This window comes from Diplotaxodon limnothrissa, linkage group LG1, assembly GCF_057381915.1.
Source record: "Diplotaxodon limnothrissa isolate DT_005_m linkage group LG1, D_limnothrissa_male_GT1.1, whole genome shotgun sequence".
In the NCBI taxonomy this organism is placed as follows: domain Eukaryota; kingdom Metazoa; phylum Chordata; class Actinopteri; order Cichliformes; family Cichlidae; genus Diplotaxodon; species Diplotaxodon limnothrissa.
Window position 1 is genome coordinate 22,143,960 of NC_140596.1, and position 18,337 is coordinate 22,162,296.

Consider the following 18,337-nt stretch of genomic DNA (forward strand, 5'->3'; position numbering starts at 1 on the left):
GTTGTGCAAAGTAGTGTAACACATAATGGCTAAACAAGCCATTGAAAATGTTCACCTGACTACTTGTAAAAAGGAGTGTATCCAGAGCAGGGAACTTTCTGCTGCCTGCGGATCGCACAGATGTAGTAAGTTTTGGGCTGTAAGGTCATGCCCAGCTTGGGAGTGACAGTTGGGACAGTTCCTGGAGGGAACTGAAGATGAAACCTCTGCAACAAAGTTGTGAAAAAGAGGAACATCTCCATTCTAGCCAGCTGTTCACCCAGGCACCCACGCCTCCCTGAAAAAAAAACAAAAAACTGTTAGTTTTTCACACACACACACACACACTGCATCTGGCTAATTATCTCAAGTCTGCAAATAAACAGGAAAGTCTTTGAGGAATAACTTGGTTTAACCAATCATAGCTAATGCTGGTTTTGAGAAACGAAGCCTTACCCAAGGAAAATGGAAGGAAAGCCTCGCGCCTCACAAAATTGCCGCTGCTGTCCAGAAACCTCTCCGGTGAGAAAACACCAGGATCGTTCCAGTACTTCTCATCGAAGTGCACCGAGTAGAGGTTTGTGATCACCATGGTCCCTTTGGGGATTGTGTACCCATTGACTTTTGCATCTTGGGACGTGGCACGGAAAATCCCAAGTGGTACAATATTGCAGAAGCGTAGAATCTCATGCAGCACAGCCTCTATGTATGGCATCCTCTGTTTGTCCTCCAAAGTGGGCGCCCTCCCATTGGACAGCACGCTGTCGATCTCCTTGTGCACCCTCTCTTTGTAGGTAAAAACACAGATTATTAGGTGAGATTATATAACCATTAAATTTAGAGCAAACTCAGACTAAATAATTAGAAGTAAAAACATTTTTGGGGGTTTCTACTACAACTGACCTTGTATGTTGGGATACAGAGCCATGTAGAGCATGGCCCAGCGCAGAGTGTTAGTTGTAGTCTCTGTACCAGCAATAATGAGCTCACCCACTGAATAGATGAGATTCTCATAAGAAAAGGAAGACCCCTGAATGCCTGCATTCTGCTCCAACTCATCCAAGTAGGCATCAACATAATGGCGTGGTGCATGGGGCACTCTGCCCTGTGAGAAACCGTTTATAACCTCCTGTAGAAAGTTGTAAACCTCAGCAGCATTGCGGAAGAGCTTCTGGTGTTTCCCAAAGGGCACATACTCAATGTAAGGGAAGGCATTATAGAGGAGGGCCCAGCCACTCACTGCTAGTTCCACATTCTCACTGAATATCTCAATCATGTGCTGGAAGTTGCGATCATCGTAGGTAAAACGCTGGCCAAAAATGATCAGATTGGTGATGTTGGACACTGCGTTGGTCACAAGATGTTTGGGGTTGAAGGGCTTTCCCTTGTGTTCATCGATGGCATCAACAAAAAACATGCACTCCTCCGAGATCTTCTTCTCAAAGAGTTTCTGGCCGCTGCCGAAGTAACGAAAAGAGCTGCATGCCAGTTTGCGGTGTTCGTTCCAGCCTTTGCCATATTTGCAATTAAGAAGCCCTTTGGACATTGGAAGAGAAAAACAGAATTTAATCATTTTGAATCAAAATAACATTTTTTTAGATTGCAAAAAACGGCATTCACTGTTATATCAAAGCATCTTACCGCCCATTTTGGTCATTTTCTTGAACAAAGGTAGTGATGGCCGATCAGCAAACACCTCACCCTGATGGTAAAGGCACTCTCTGACACAGTCGTATCCATTTAACACCACAGTCAAGATGCCTCCCAGGTCAAGGCTGAAAATCTGAAAGGTGTGAATTCCATTATTAGCAGTCACTGCAGTCATTTAGATCTTCACACACATTTCTATCCACATTAAAGCCTCTGTTAGAGGAATGTACTATTTTTTAGACAAATGTATTTGCATTTGCAAGTCTTTGCTGGTCTGTTCTTTCCAAAGTGGCTGTCTGAACTAGAGAAGGAGTTCCCTGGTATTCAATAGAGAGACAAACGGTTTTATAATACACACACTCAGTGGGCACTTTTTTGGTAAACCTTGCCAATAACATGATAGCATCACACAGTTGCTTCTGATTTTTTGTTTGCACATTCCTAATGTCAATCTCTTGTTCCACCAAAGGAGCTCTATTGAATTGAGATCTGGTGGCTGTTAAGTATGGGGCGCGAGTACACTGAACGCACTGTCATGTCCAAGAAACCAGTTTGAGATGATCTGAGCTTTGTGACATGGTTTGTGTTCTGAAATAAACTGACGTACAAACTACCAGGTTGCCATTATGAGTTTTATTCACCTTTCCAAGAGAGTCATATAAGGTCGGTAGAAATAGCGCTATATATATTTATATACATACATATGTGTGTGTGTGTTTTGGGGGAGGCCCTGACTTGTACGCTTTCCAGCTGTTCCCAGGCCATTAAGGCGAGTCTCTTTTGTTCTCTTGGTGTGTGGGTGTGGGTGTACACGCTGCAAACTAGTAAAAGCGTTAGATTCATAAAGTGCGCGTAAGGGCATTACCTGTCCATGAACTTCACTCTGCTTCTTGAGAAAGACGTGCGGCTCGGTGGCTAAAGAAAAAATGTTGCCTATCACAGGGATGGGAGATGGACCGGGAGGAAAACCAGGAGGTCTTCTCTGCTTGACGAGCTGGCGAACCAGCATGAACGCGAGGAGGGCGAAAGCCAAACAGCCCACACCGAGCAGAGCCTGCGCGCAGGGCGATTTTATTGAAATCATCTTTTTTTTTTTTTTTTTTTAAACCAAACAAACTTTTTTCCCCTAACAGATCAACTCTGCTGACTTCGGCTTCGTCTCTGAGCAACCGAAGCGCACATGTATCTTCTTTCACGTTTCTATCCCCCGCCTCTAAGGCTAAGATTGGTCAGAAAATCAGTGTGACTTTGGCTGAACTTTGTTCAACTATCGATCAATGATCCGAAGAATTTCGGTGGCTATTACACGGAGTTTTGGCAACTATACATTCACTTCCAGGGGAGGTAGCGCAACATACAACTGCAATTCATCCTCTCGTTACTGGTTGTGAACATGCTTTAGAGCTTATGGTTGTGAAATGCATTTGTAAATGTATTCGATTAGACGAAGATGTGAATAAAAGAGGATGTAAAACAGTCACACACTAATTTCATCTAAATTCATTTCAAATCTATGACGTTACAGTAGAAGAGACTAGTGAACATATGGACACATGCAACTGAATAGCTTGCAGATGTCTCTCAGTTATCGATATAGAATATGCTATAGAGCACGAGTATGATGTATCAAAATAAGACTTCTTGGTAATTTTCACCCAAATTACAATGAAGCAGATGTACGTGCTCTTTGTCAGCTTTTATTTGAAGTTCAGCATGTACTTTTTTGCGCCACGGACCGGTTTATGCCCGACAATATTTTCACGGACCGGCCTTTAAAGTGTGGCGGATAAATACAACAAAATAAAACTAGTACCGGTACCGAAAAAAAGAAGATTTATTCATAACACACGTGAAAAGACCCAGGAAAACCGAGTTAATGATAAAAACGATAACAAAATAACGCTAAAAACCGATAAAAACCCTGAAAACCATACATTTCACACTCGAGCCTCAACTCTCGCGGCCCGGTACCAAACGACTCACGGACCGGTACCGGTTCAGGCTCTGTGCAAGTTTCTGGGTATTCATAGCTGGGGACTGTGGCTATGGCCGCTTCCTTTAAATGTTGGGAGTACTTTAAAACACAAGGTTTTGGTTAAAAAGGCATTTCTAGGTGTAGCACTCTCGTGTGATGCGACGAGCCAATAATCACTCTCGATGTTAGTCCGCTGTAAAACTTTAATGGTACTCCAGCACACGACAAAACACACAAACCGCACCGGAAGAACAAAACTCCCCCCACCATACTATTCCGGTTGGACTAGTCCCCCACAGTTATGGCAGGTCTGCACAAACAAATATTGCTTGGTGATCAAAATGATCTACATCCTCCCCATTTAGCTGGTAGCACCTAACAAAACTAATTCACTCACAAGTTTCTAAACAGTGCTTCTAACACAACTTTAACTTAACAATGTTTTTTTGCTCGGAGTAACCCCACACCTTAACATAACAGCAGTTATGAAAAATGCAAATAGCAAGCATCATATTTCAACATACTGATAACAAACTGATTACACCTAAGGCATCCTAGTGTTTTCCATTTACATGTATCTTGGGTTGGGTCTGCAGATGCGACCTGCACGTGTAGTGTATGGTGTCTGGTTCACAATGTTCTGTCCGGGCACCTGCACAGCAGGTTGGGGCTGAGGAGAGGATGTGTTTTGTGAATCTTCGTTTGAGCGTGTGTGTGATTGTGGTGTGAGTGTGGAACTGTCCATTGTAGAATGGTTAGTGTCCTGGCACTCAGGGTCATAGTCATGGAGTGGTGGCGGAGGCGGTTCTGCCACTGGGAGGATGTGGCAGCGATTCCTCCTGTAGGTTCTTCCATCGACCTGAATGATGTAGGATCGTAGCTCCTTGCTCTTCCTTTCCACAATTCCCAGCTTGTCGTAGCCTTTCTCTGTCTGCACGCGGACCACTTGTCCGTCTTGCAACGGCTGTAGCGTGCGACTGGACTTATCATAGTGACGCTTCAGTCTGAGTCTTTTGTTGCGAAGTCGGTCACAGATCTGTCCTGTGTCTTTTGCAATGGGTGCCAACAGCTTGCTGCACACAGGTGCCCGCGCGTGTCTGACGAGACATGAGGCGTTCAGCAGGGGAGCCTAGTTGTGTGTCACGGGGAATGTTTCTAAGGTTTAGGAGGTCAAGAAACACGTCGGTCCCATCTCGGTGAGATTTTTCCATGAGCTGTTTTGCACTGCGCACCGCTCTCTCAGCAAGACCGTTTGACTGTGGAAACTCTGGGCTGCTGGTTGAATGGGTGAAGTCCCACTGTTTTGCGAAATCAATAAACTGTTGACTAGTGTATTGTCTGCCATTGTCAGTGAGGAGCGTGTGCGGTGTGCCATGAACTGAAAAGTGTCTCTTTAGCTTGGAGATGACCGCTGCTGTGGTCAAGTCACGGAGAAGGTCAATCTCAATCCATCCTGAATAGGAATCTACAAGGACCTGGTATTGTTTTCCATGCCAGGTAAAAATGTCAGCAGCCACCGTTGACCTTGGGAAGGCTGGAACAGGGTGCAGTTGTAGCGGTTCTCTCTGCTGATGTGTCTTAGTGCTGTTACACACAGTGCAAGAGAGCAGCTCTTCTGCGATGTCTTTTGACATTGCTGGCCAAAAAATGACACTCCTAGCTCTGCGCTTGGTTGCTTCGGTACCTGGATGGCCTTTGTGTACGATGTTGATGTACTCTTTGTGCAGGGACTGGGGAATGACAGTTTTGTGGCTTTTCATGATGATCCCATCCTCCATGCTGAGCTCATCTCTATATGGAAAAAACGGAGCCAGAGCGGGCTGTACTTGGCTCTCTCTGCTGGGCCACCCTCGCTGAATGACTGTGCTGAGCGCTTGTAGCACATCATCTTGTGCTGTGTGCTGTCTTAGCTCCTCCAGGCAAGCAGTGGAGATGTAGCTCACTGTCATCACTTCATAATCAGTGTGTTCAACCGGGCAGCGTGACAGCGGGGCGAGCGGGGCTCTTGAAAGGGTGTCGGCTAGATACATGTATTTCCCCTTTTTGTAGACCAGACTGATGTCGTAACTCTGTAGTCGCAGTAACATCCTCTGGAGCCGGGCAGGGGCGGCATGGATTGGCTTTTTCATTATGGTCACCAGGGGCTGGTGGTCGGTTTCAATGATTGTTGCTTTGCCATAGACATAATCTTTGAACTTCGTGCAGGCAAACACCACAGTGAGGAGCTCCTTCTCTATTTGAGCATATCGCGTCTCTGTGTCAGTGAGAGCACGCGAGGCGAAGGCCACCGGTCTGCCATTTTGCAAACACGCGGCACCCAGCCCATAGCATGATGCATCATATGTCAGTGTGACTGGCTCCTTGACGTTGTAATACGCCAATACTGGCGGGCTGGAGAGGCATGATTTGAGGTGGTCGAAAGCCTCTTGGTGCTGTGGGAACCAGCACCACGCAGTCTCCTTGTGGGTTAGTTTCCTTAGGGGTGCGGCAATCTCACCAAGGTTCGGTATGTATTTCCAAAGGTAATTAACCATACCGAGGAAGCGCTGTAGCGACGTGACATCCGTGGGCACCGGCATTGCTCCTATTGCTGTGGTTTTGGAGGGGTCTTCTTTTAGACCGTCCCTTGTGAAGATGTGGCCCACATATGACACTTGATCTAGGGGAAATTTGCACTTGTCAGGGTTTAGCCTGAGTTTGATCTCTCGAGCACGTGTCAGCACTTTTTTCAGGTTGGCATCATGTTCGGCCACTCCGTGTCCTCCGATGATGATGTCATCCACGATGACAGAGCACGGGTAACCGGCAAACAGCTGTCCCATGGAGCGCTGGAACACCTCACTGGCTGAGTTGATACCAAAGGGCATCCGCAGAAACTTGTATCGCCCAAATGGGGTGCTGAATGTGGTCAGCATTGAGGATTTCTCGTCAAGCCGTATTTGCCAGAAGGAGTTTTTTGCATCTAGCACTGAGAACACTGTCGCTCCTGACATCTGTGCTGCCACTTCCTCAACGCTGCGCATTGGGTGATGGGGTCTTTTCAGTGGTGTGTTGCGGTCTTTTGGATTTATGCACAGTCTGATCTCATGCTTGTTTTTCTTGTGTGCTGCCACCATTGAGGACACCCAGTCAGTAGGCTCGGTGACTGGTGTTACAACGCCGATGCGTTGCATGCGTTCAAGTTCAGCTTTGACTCTTTCTTGCATCGCGACGGGGATGCGGTGAGCTGGACGGACCACAGGCTGTACATCAGGGTCTAGCATCATTGAGTATGTGACTGGAAGTTTGTTGTAGATAACAGGAGTATTCCTTTATCTGAATGAGGGGGTACTCCTTAACCATGAACACATAGTACAGAGACATTATCAATAGCTTGATAGAGTGACTTTATCAGCAAGAAATATAAGCAAGGAAGTCAGCATTGATATTTTAAATCAATTGTAATGGCAACACTGGAATCCACATTCAACAAAGTGAAAGGAGCAGAAGAGGTAGGCTACTCGTGCGTTATTAAAAAGCATGAGAACAAATGATTGAAGTTGGAGTGTAAAACTTTAGTAATAATAAGTGCCATGATACAGAAATGTAATTTCCTGACACCACCAACTACTCATAACTATTAATAATAGTTATGATTATTATTATTATTCATTATGTTTTAGTTTGTATTTTTTGTTTTGGTATTATTTTTTTTTATATTTTGGTTGTTACCCATGTCCTCTTTTGTGCTAAAGCAGGGGTGGGGAACTCCAGGTCTCAATGGCCAGTGTTCTGCAGGTTTTAGATGTGTGCTTGGTCCAACCCATCTGATTTAAATGGATAAATTACCTCCTCAACATGTCTTGAAGTTCTCCAGAGGCCTGGTAATGAACTAAAGGAACAAAAAAAACAAAAACAAGAACAACAAAAAACCCATAAGGAAATGAGCAACTTCAAGTTTTAGGTTCAAGTGTCAACCTATTTGCCCATATTAGTACAAAAAATCATTTTGTTTTCAAAAATAAGAATAATCTTTAATCTTTTAATATTTTGATGGATTATTTAGCTAGTTGTCTTAATGATAGCTGCTGTACTAGCATTCTTTACATTTTCATTTTTACTTGTGTAATCATAACTCACTGATAGTAAAATTAACGGCTCACAGAGTGCTTCTGGATTCATCAAACTTACTGAGGAGTCCAGGTACGTTACCAGGTTTTAAAGCAAATAAATGTTGACACCCGTAATCTGTTGCAGGTTCTTTTACCTCAACCCATTAAAGGTTAGGTCATGGACTAATTCAAGAGGGTAAAGTTGAAGGCATGTGCCACTTTCCAAACTTGTGAAGTTATGTGTGATCTTTTCAGGATTACTGGATGTGTATGTTTTAGGACAGGACAATAAAACAATGATTGATGAAATTATATTTAATAAAACAAAGCCCTAAGTGGGAACAAACAACAATAACCTACCTGGTAAAAGTACATAGGTCTCACATTATGTCATTATAGCTTTTATAGACACAAAATACTTCTAAAATTTGCTGGCCACACCGCTAGACAAGTTTGTCCTGATTGACTCCTCATTACACATGAAGTTGTTTACCCTGCCATTGCTTCCTGCTAAGACAGCTGGTATTTTTTTCTTTTATTAAAAAAAAATCCTTTTTCTGCAGAGCTCTCTGATTCAGATCTGTTAGAACTACTACATAATAAGGAGAATCTTGCATTTTGTCTTTGCTTCCTGCCATCTCCCTGAATCAAAGACTAGTCTGGGTGTGTTAAACATCTGTCAAATCTAATCAAAACTCATGTTCTCTTACTGTACCTTGTTAGTGGATTAATCAAAACAGAAGAGACAAGAGTGGCCAGATGTTTAATACGGACACTCAAAAAGCCTACACTGGATTCAGACAAAGCAGACTCAGTTTTATTTCAAAGATATTTGTCTGAAATTCGAATGTTATTAGTAGAAAATGTAGAAAACAACAAATGCCACAAGCATACAAGCATTACAGGGTGCCAGTAAATATCTGAGAAGGAGACGAAAAGAAAAATGTCATAATTAGTATAGCTGCCCGTGTATAAACAGCCCCAAAATGACCACCAGAGGGCATAAAAATGGTTAGGTCTGGTTCAACAGTTACTTTCTCACACAGACTTGTAACAATGTAACAATACATTTTCTCACATCACCAGTTTTATAAAATAAATTAACTTTACTTGATATGTGAAGTCCCACAAAATCTTGGCAGAACCTCATATGAGTTAAGAAAAAAAGAGTTTATGGCACATTACCCAAGATCCTAATACTATGAAAAGTTTTTAAAGAGGTAGCCACCACTATATATACATATATATAAATATAGCCCTATCCTGGAGAGATTTTAGTCATGTCTAGTATACAGGATATCAATGCAGTTACCATATGTGCTGTAGGAAACATCAGTTTGCATATTATGAGGCTATTTGTGGAGTGCTCTTCCTGCTTTGCTATACTGTGTGCATGCATGCTAGTTTAATTGGGTGGGACTCTTGACTACTCTGGTTCTACAGTAAATTATTTACCATCTGGATGACCGGAATTATCAAGTGCATGTGGAAAATCTAATAACTGGCCTTCTCTGTTAATGCTAATACTGTCCAGAACCTCGTCTTTCTAACAACATAATGACGCTGGCAGGAACATCAAGAGCTCTTGTAATCCCTCTGCAACTTCTGGGCAGGTGTTTAAATGTTAAATTGAGTTTGGTTAGCTTTCTAATGGAGAGCAGCAGGTGGAAGTACCTCTGCTGAAGCATACTTCACTTCTTTGTGTTTATAATTCCATGAAGTTGAATTTTATGTTCCATTTGAAGATACGGAGCAATCTGTAAATGTCCTCCTCGGGCTGCTCTTTTCCCAGGACTTTGCATAACACCATTTCTACAGTTATATTTCTTTTATCCACTGTTTGTTTTTTGTTTTTTCACTTTTGAGCTCTTACAGGATAGGTTGACATTTGATTTCTGACCATGGGTTTAAAACATATTTAAACATGTTATACTCACGGCCTATTTAGTTGTGCTCAATGCTTCAGTGCAGCTTTACTTTTTGCATATAAGCCTATTATTAAAAAAAAAAGAGAGAGAGAAACCATCTCTTTAACAAAATGCATACATTCAAATTCACTTAATTTTTGTTCAGCAATTTTTGTTCATTATGTGGTCATTTCCTCATGGTGCCTGCACAAATAATGATATAAGCAAACATTAGGAGTTTGGAAAGAATAATTCTTGTGAAGACTAGAGTTACTTCTGTTTCCGAGCAGTTACATTCACAGTGACTCTGCTGAGACTGTCAGTGATGAGCACCGCGCCGAGCCTAATGTTGCCCTAGCTGTCATGAACATTCTCCTGTGTTTCAATTAATCTTCCAGGCCAAATCATGCTTAACGTTAGCGAACGTGAATATTGTGAGCTAATTGCAATCTTGACAATGCACTTTTCCCTTTGGAATGTAATTTCTCTGCCTCATTTGGTGTCCCTGGTCAACCAGATAGTGGCCAGTTGGGGCTCTAAGCGTCAGTCCAAAACAGTGTGAATGATACTTAATTATACACATGCTAATACAATATGTATTTGATCTGTTTGGCTTATTAGAGGGGGCACCTTACATCCTTTTCTGAGTTGGGAATGATTCAGTGTAGATTTACATCATTATTACAAAACTCTTGGCTTCGGTATTAACTGTCATCTTTTGAGAAAACCAAGACGTAACATCGAATTCCAGATTCTTGTATTTTCATGCCCTTCAATTTTCAATTATGTGCTCTACTTGGCTAACGCTGCACTTAAACTTGGGGATGAGCAGTTACCTAAAAGATAAATATATATATAATTAAAATGTCTTGGCAGAGAACAAGATAATTAACATTAGTCATTGTGAATGGGATTGCTTGCTTTAAAGTCTTTCGTTTTCATAAGCTTCAGCCTTTCAGGAGTAGTTTCTGACAGCATGTGGAGCTGGGGGAAACTAATTTAGTGCTTCTGGTATAAGAGGCTGCAGGTCTGCACAATAGTACTAAAAGGCTCATCTACTCTAATGAGTTTCCATGTGACGCAAAAAATAACTAGGAGGCAGGATGGTTTATGATACCTCATCCAATATCATTACATAAGAGGAATTAGAAGATGGCCAGAGACCAACAGCCCAGTAATTAGCTCGGAGAAACAGGATGGATACCAGGAAATAGGAGGTTTAGCTGATCGATGTATCTCACTGTGATGCTATTTCCATGTATTAAACAACTGCCTAACTAGCTAACACAACTAAGAAATTAACTCCAGATTCACTGATTTACAGCATTACATTTAAATTGTTGTCAAATGGGACATCATTGTGTTCAGTATTTCTCTACACCTCATGATGCCAGGTCAATCGTAAGATCAGCTAGAAGAAGATAACCTGATTGGCAGTTCAGGAGGTAGAAAAATAAATTACCGTGATAATAAATCAATTTAGACGCATATTATGCATTCTTACGAGTCTTAGATTTTCTTGCTATCAGTACTAATGTGTGAGGTTTTAACTGAACGTAAATTGTTTAGAATGTTTAATCAGCTGTGTTGTTAAGTCATAGATAATCAAGATGTCTTTTTTAGAGGTATTTTAGCATTTTTCTGCAGATGGCATTCAAACCTGTTCACATTCAGTAACCAACAGTACGGGGGATCTATGAACACCACATTATCATACATTTGTGTCATGCACAGCCTGTTTCCTGTTTGTTTTCACTGTCAGTCTTCTGTTTGTAAGTGTCAGGGTTAGCTTTTCTCCTGAACAATGTCCAGTACCTAAAGTCGGAGTTCTTAGTGCCACAAAGGTCACTCTCCTTTGTCTTAGCTAATTCACAATAACAACTAGTACTAATCATATGTTGAACCTGATCTGGAGCGGTTTATAATTAGAGTTTTAGTTTAAAATTGGCTTCAAGAGCCATATTTTTGCTTTGATAATGTTTCTGATTGGCATAAGAAGCACTCAGTTGATGAATTTTATGCAGAAGAGTCACATTTCTTTTGGTTAAAGGTTGACTACACTGCAAATTCCACCACCAACAAAAAACAAATACTTGACAGCACAGTAAATTTGACTGTGTAGTGATGTCATTTGCACAGAGGCACTTTTGTTGGCTTACTTTAAGAGACAAAGGACTTCTGATTGGCTGGTAGTTTGAGGTAAAGCATTTGATTGGCCAATAAGCTACCGTTGAGTGCTCACTCACTTGATGCTGAAACCCATAGGGAACATATATAAAAGCGTGTACTGTGGGAGTGCTCAGCAGATCCACGAGTAGGTCCATCACTTGAACCTTCAACAGCTGAAAAATCTTGTACGGTAAGTAGAGAAAAGATTGCTTACTTTGGTTTTACTGAAAAATGTGCTGTCAGTCTTAGAAACAGCAGATTTTAAGAAGGTGGGTAAATCGGATAGTAGCTGGCACCCACTGGTGTGATGTTGTTAGGATGTCTCTGGTTTGCTGCTGTTAATTTTGCTAACACGGAAAGCTGGTGGTATAGTTTCTGGGGGAACATGCAGTTACTAATAACTCTCCTGCTTTCCTCCGCAACTTCAAGGACTTCAAGCAGAAAGGCAGTGAGTGTGTGAGAGAGAAAGGGGATTCATACAGCTGTGGATGTATGGAATAGAGAAAATCTTGTGAGCATATGTGGAAAACCCTCCAAAACAAATCACAAAACCTTTTCCTGATCATATTTAATTACCTTGTTTTGTATTGTATGTGTCTTCCACAGTGAATAATGATAATGTTCAAGCTGTGGACGCTTTTTCTTGCTTATGCCTTGATCATTTGCCAGATGTATGTCTCAGAGGCAGCTCCAACTAGGTGAGAACTGTGTTATTATTCCTATGAAAATAAAATATTGACCTTTAAAAAGTACGATAATCATCTGTATTTACATACATTATTACATGTTGCAAGCTGAATGAAATATTGCTACTTTAGTGTACTCCAGTAAAAAAACAAACAAACAATCACTTCACATAGTTTTTGGTTTACTTTGTGCGCTATTGTATTTACGCTGGACAACACCTATAATTTATGAGCAAGTGCATTGGCAGAGCCTGAGAGATCAATGCACTGTACAGTAATTGAATGTGTATTTTCAGAACCAGTAAGGAATCCATGTCAGATGGAGTCACACTATCAAATGATGACGCCCAAAGGTTGCTCAGAGCTATGAAGGAGTTCATGCAGATAACTTCAGAGGAGCAAGCCCAACAAACAGCTGATGGGAACAAGTATGACTCTTTTTAATCTATCTATCTATCTATCTATCTATCTATCTATCTATCTATCTATCTATCTATCTATCTATCTATCTATCTATCTATCTATCTATCTATCTATCTATCTATCTATCTATCTATCTATCTATCATATTGTTACACTACACTTTTGGATAAGCCCAACAGCTCCAACTTTGTGTTTATTACTTAATAAGGTATAGAGTGAGATCTGTAAACATTTTCATTATCTGTTAATGCATGGACAGCAATTATTCATTCATCCATTCATTTCTTGAATGTTAAATGACATGCCTGGAACAGGAATAGGCCTGGAATAGGCGCAACACTGGAAAAGCATGATGTCATACATACAGGAACATGCATGATAGCCAGCCTTAGAGCAGATTATACCAATAGCATGAAAACATGCATAAGCTATTTTGGTTAATAAGATATCATTATATGCATTCAAAACCGTTAGCATGCCTTTGAAATATTAATTGAAGCTTTTCTGCTGGTGCATGACATTTCAGGAAAAAAACCCCATATGTCTGCATGTAAATAGTAATAATTATCTGCATGTTACTGTAAGCCTGTTTTTGCATGTTTGTCTCCATCTCTAACAGCTTGGATAGACCCATGTCTAAGCGCTGCACAGGCTTAAGCACTTGTGTGCTGGGAAAACTCTCCCAGGATATTCACAAACTACAAACCCATCCTCGCACTGACGTGGGAGCAGAAACACCCGGCAAGAAGAGAAGTCTATTTGAGAAATATGAAAACTACAGCAACTCTTACAATTGAAGCTCTCAGCGCTAGCCCATTTATGTTACATTTATCTGAGTCAACATTTTCTTGCAGATATATACGTTTACATGTATAGGATTGTATGTATTGTATGACCACCTTAAAACAAAGGGACAAAAAAAGCTTAAAGAGCTTAATGGCAGTGCTTACACTAGTTTTAGACAGCAAACTGAAGATTTCATCACCTATAAAGTTGTAGTAATTCTACAAAAAAATTTTCTTATGTAAATTTTTTTCCTGGCATTTTTCTCTTATAATAAATTCATATTTTACTTCAAAGCAGTTTTTCAGTGCCTTTAATTTGGTGTTCACAATTCCAGACTGTATTGTTTGCTTAATGTCTGTCACATACGTTTCCAGTCTTATCTTGAATACCATAATTTGCTGTCTTGTTTCTATTCCTTACAAGCAATGCAACAGCACAAAAGCGGGCATGCAACACAGCCACCTGTGTAACCCACCGCCTAGCAGACTATTTGAGTCGGTCTGGGGGACTTGGATACAGCAACTTTGTTCCCACCAACGTTGGTGCCCAGGCTTTTGGCAGACGGAAGCGGTTCATCTCTGTGTGAGCACATTGCCAGATAAACGGTATGTAGTCACTGGATACAATCGACTGCAGGTAAAAGATGGATAAAGCTTGCTGATCTGAAAAATGAAGTCAATAAAAAGTTCTTTAAAATCTGCATTCTTTCTAATTGCAAGCAGGGTGCAACTCTTTTGACTCCACAAAAGATATACAGTATGCATTATAAAGTCTATGTTAAAAACATTCAGTTCACCCGATGTACCATCTGATTGGTTTAAGGTCTTACTTGCAGATACACGTCTGAAATTTGGGACTTCACTGACCAGTGAGAGGCTATGTCCGTCTTTACATGGACTCCATGCTCTGTACTTCTTTTACGGCTGAACTCATCGGAGATTGAGCTGAAAATAAAGTATAAGAGAGGGAGTATGTCTGTGAAGGTTCTCAGTCATCCAGGTCATCGTAGTCTAAGGAGCTTGGAAAGGAAGGCGTCTGGACCTCTTTGAGTTGCTTGAAGACGTTTCACCTCTCATCTGAGAAGCTTCTTCAATTAGAACTGAAGAAGCTTCTCGGATGAGAGGTGAAACGTCTTCAAGCAACTCAAAGAAGTCCAGACGCTTTTCTTTCCAAGCTCCTTAGACTAAGAGAGGGAGTAAACAAATTTAGTGTGTCAGAATAATCGTATTAAAACTCATTAATGTATTAATTCCTCCAGAAGATTAACTTTTGGTGTAATCTACTTCTGTAATCTAGTCATATTTTATTTTATTTTGCACTCTATTGTTAAAGTCTGATATAAAATCCTAAATTCACCGCAAAAATCTGGATCTTATACATCGTGTTGTGATTCACTGCAAGTTCAGAAAAGATAAACTTTTTTGTTTTGTCTTCTCTTTTTTTTTTAGGACAAAGTGCCTCTTTCCTTGGGTGACATCAACTTCATCATCAATCCATTTACACACTTCATAAACACTGACTGATGTCTTGTTTTCAGGCTAACAAACATTTCCATAGTATTGATGATTAATCTGTGCTTAAAACCAGAGAAATAACTACAGTTACAGAAAGGTAACTCAATAGGATAAAATAGAGTGGATTTCTTTCTGTCTCAGCCTGTGGCTCAGCTGCGCTTCTATTTTGTGCTGATGTATCCATCTACATTAAAACCACCTTCACCTTCTTGTGGATTGCTGTAAAACACTTTAATTAAATTATCGTGAAAAATACAAATGTAAAATGCAGGAATAAATTGTATTTTAGCTACATTAGACTCTACTGTCTTACTGTGTTGTTGATCGACTCATGGACAAAGAAATGTACAAAGAAATGTTGATTTGTTTTTAAAAAGGTGCAATTTAAGTTGTATTAAAAATATGAAGTTGGTTTCTTTCGGAAGCTGCTCCCTGTGGTCGCCACAGCGAATGAATCTGCATGTTGAGAAAACGAAACTATGCTCTTGATTCTTAATTAAAGAGTAAGTATTGAATTATGAGTTATACATTATTATTTCATTTTATCTTGTCATGTGACACAAAAGCAAGCACAACACTTGTGTTATTTCTTTCCTGTTGGCGGTTCACATTTTATTCTGGTGAGAAATAACTTACATAACTACATTAGCATCATTTGCCAACCAATCAATTGCCTTTGAAAATGGCATCATCTGGCAAACGTCCACAATAAAACCGATTGGCCTTTCCTGATCATATAGATCTAATCCTCTGAGACTTCTGCCTTTTTCTTTTCAGACTTTAGCTGCAGCAACCTTTTAAAGTTTTAGTCTAATTGAGCTATATTACTAAATTCACAGATAAAGTTGTTGTAATATAATGACAGCGCTTTAAGAATAAGGAGATGTACTTTTAGTGAAGAGGGCGTTTCTGTCAGACCAAACCATCCAAAAAAAAAATTTATGCTTTTCCCTTAACAGTTAAACGGGTTGAGTAGGTCTAAGTGGAACGTTAGAAATTAAGTAAACATGCTTATAAAAATAAAGCTCTACATAAGTTGACAGACTTTGAGAAAAAAGAAAGAACTAGCTAACTGTGTGGCAATAAATTGCAGAAAAGCTTTTGTTTGTGTTGATACACACTGACTGGCCACCTCATTAGGCACACCTATTTAACCATTACTATCTAATCAGCCAAACACATGGTAGGGACTCAATCAATACATGTAGGCAAGTAGGCTTGGTCAAGATGACCTGCCAAAGTGGAAACTGAGCATTGAATGAGGAAAAAGTTGATTTAAGTTACTTTAAACAGAGTATGACTTTTGGTGCCAAATGGGCTGGTCTTAGTATTTAAGAAACTGAAACAGTGTACTGAAAAAGAGAACATATCCAGTGAGCAGTGGTTCTCTGGGTAAAAAGTCAGGAAAAAGAAATGACTGCTTCGAGCTGATAGCAAGGCAGTAGAATTCAGAAAACCACCAGTTGAAACCAAGATCTACAGAAAAGTATCAGCAAGAACCACAGTGACCATGTTCACTGAAAGCCTTCATTTTATATTATTTCACTTTCAATATGATAATTGTTACAAAAACCTTGAAGTTAACATGTGTAGTACACCCTATTACATATGTGCTTGCAGGAAATACTGTCTTAGAGGCCAAAAACACCTTGTCTTTAGCTCTACCTGAGCTCACCGTCTCTGTGTGTGTCTGTACATACTAGCCTTCTTGTAAACTGTGCCAGCGTCATCATCACTGCTGCTTTTGTGTTATCAGTCGGTTTGCTGAAAAAAATGGGAGTTGGGTAGGTTTATTGTTGTCAGACTTTTTATTCACATGCTACTCCTATCATCAAATTAATACTGGTCCACTGTTTTGAAGTCTTGGCTTTAAAATACGTGTTTATAAAAAAAAAACCCTCTTCTCTAGAATACACATTAAATTTGCTGTTAGCCAAATTTTGATTACTCATGCTGGTTTACTTGTGAGTTTTAATAGCATTAGCTAACATCTCGGCTAATGCTAACTAAATGCTCAGACAACATGACTGGTCAGGTGCAATGTTGATCCTTGACCTGGTATGAAGATATCAGAGCTGCCATCAGAGCCTATACTTATGAAGATGTTAGCATGATGCTACTGCTAAAGAATTAAGCTAGCTGCAGCAGGCTATGAAGTTTGGACCAAACTTCTGTTTGGTTTAGAGAAGTGTATTTTCCCCAGACAAAGTAAAAAAGTCTTAAGGTGAATATATATATATATATATATATATATATATATATATATATATATATATATATATATATATATTTTTTTTTTTTTTTAACTTTTTTTACTTGTATAGTAATGACATCATACCAGGAGGAGGCAAGTTCTAACTTAATTGCTGTACCATAAGTTAAAGATAATGCTGTGAAGAGGTGGGATAAAAAGGCCCAAGAAGACCCAAGAATAGTCCTTGCTCTTGTGAGGGAGGGAAGTTTCACCCAAAGGTAGTAAACTTATTTTAAATAGATTGCAAAAATGTGCTGCTAACAGAAACATGTTAACCCTTTATAGAAATACGTGGAATTTCACATTTTTAACCTTAGTGTGCTAGTGGAATTTATTGCAAGATTTGGTTTTTCTTTTTACTTTTGTGCCTTCCCGGGGGGGGGGAGGCACAAGCTCAAGCTCAGCTAAGTTAACATATATAGTTCATGGCTCTGTAGAGTAAACATTTTTCTCCCAAAAAGTGTGTATGTGAAAATGTAGGACATATAAACTTAAAGGAACGTTTTGGAACATTTTTCTTGACTCACATGTGCAAGTTTGACAAATACAGTATAACATCAATAAAGAATCAAAGTGAAGTTCTGTCCAGTTCAAGGCAACAGCTTCATAGTGCTTTGTGAAGCTGATATAAGGTGGCAATAATCTCCAGTAAATTAATGTGGCTAAACATTTATGTACTTCTCTTCAAAGATTTAAATTCATTTCTTCAACATAGCATGTGCATATAGACCCAAATTCCAGTTGTGCTATTCTGTGTCATGGTACTTGATGGGCAGGCTTTCATTAAAGAGTCGACTAGACAGCTGCAAGAGAAAAGAGTACATTTTTGAGTCAATATCAATCCAACTTTGAAGGAAAACAGTAACAGTGAAGTGTAGATCTACTGAAAACAAACAAAAAAAT

At 40.1% G+C, this 18,337-nt stretch overlaps 2 protein-coding genes across 3 annotated transcripts; one reads left to right on the top strand and one right to left on the bottom strand.

Annotated features, from left to right (window-relative positions):
* Positions 1–10: 10 nt before the first annotated feature.
* Positions 11–2,778, bottom strand: cyp2r1 (cytochrome P450, family 2, subfamily R, polypeptide 1). The gene is made up of 5 exons (XM_085355019.1): positions 2,495–2,778; positions 1,621–1,762; positions 883–1,515; positions 436–765; positions 11–277 (listed from the first exon to the last, which is right to left on the bottom strand). The coding sequence occupies exons 1-5, from the start codon at positions 2,711–2,713 to the stop codon at positions 60–62; spliced, it is 1,542 nt and encodes a 513-aa protein (XP_085211145.1). The 5' UTR covers positions 2,714–2,778; the 3' UTR covers positions 11–59.
* Positions 2,779–12,383: 9,605 nt separating this feature from the next.
* calca (calcitonin/calcitonin-related polypeptide, alpha) lies at positions 12,384–14,252 on the top strand. 2 transcript variants are annotated; one of them, XM_085355043.1, is made up of 3 exons: positions 12,384–12,469; positions 12,754–12,885; positions 14,090–14,252. In XM_085355043.1, the coding sequence occupies exons 1-3, from the start codon at positions 12,384–12,386 to the stop codon at positions 14,250–14,252; spliced, it is 381 nt and encodes a 126-aa protein (XP_085211169.1). The 2 variants fall into 2 exon arrangements, with proteins under 2 accessions (XP_085211169.1, XP_085211159.1); XM_085355033.1 differs by lacking the exon at positions 14,090–14,252 and adding an exon at positions 13,500–13,677.
* Positions 14,253–18,337: the final 4,085 nt, after the last annotated feature.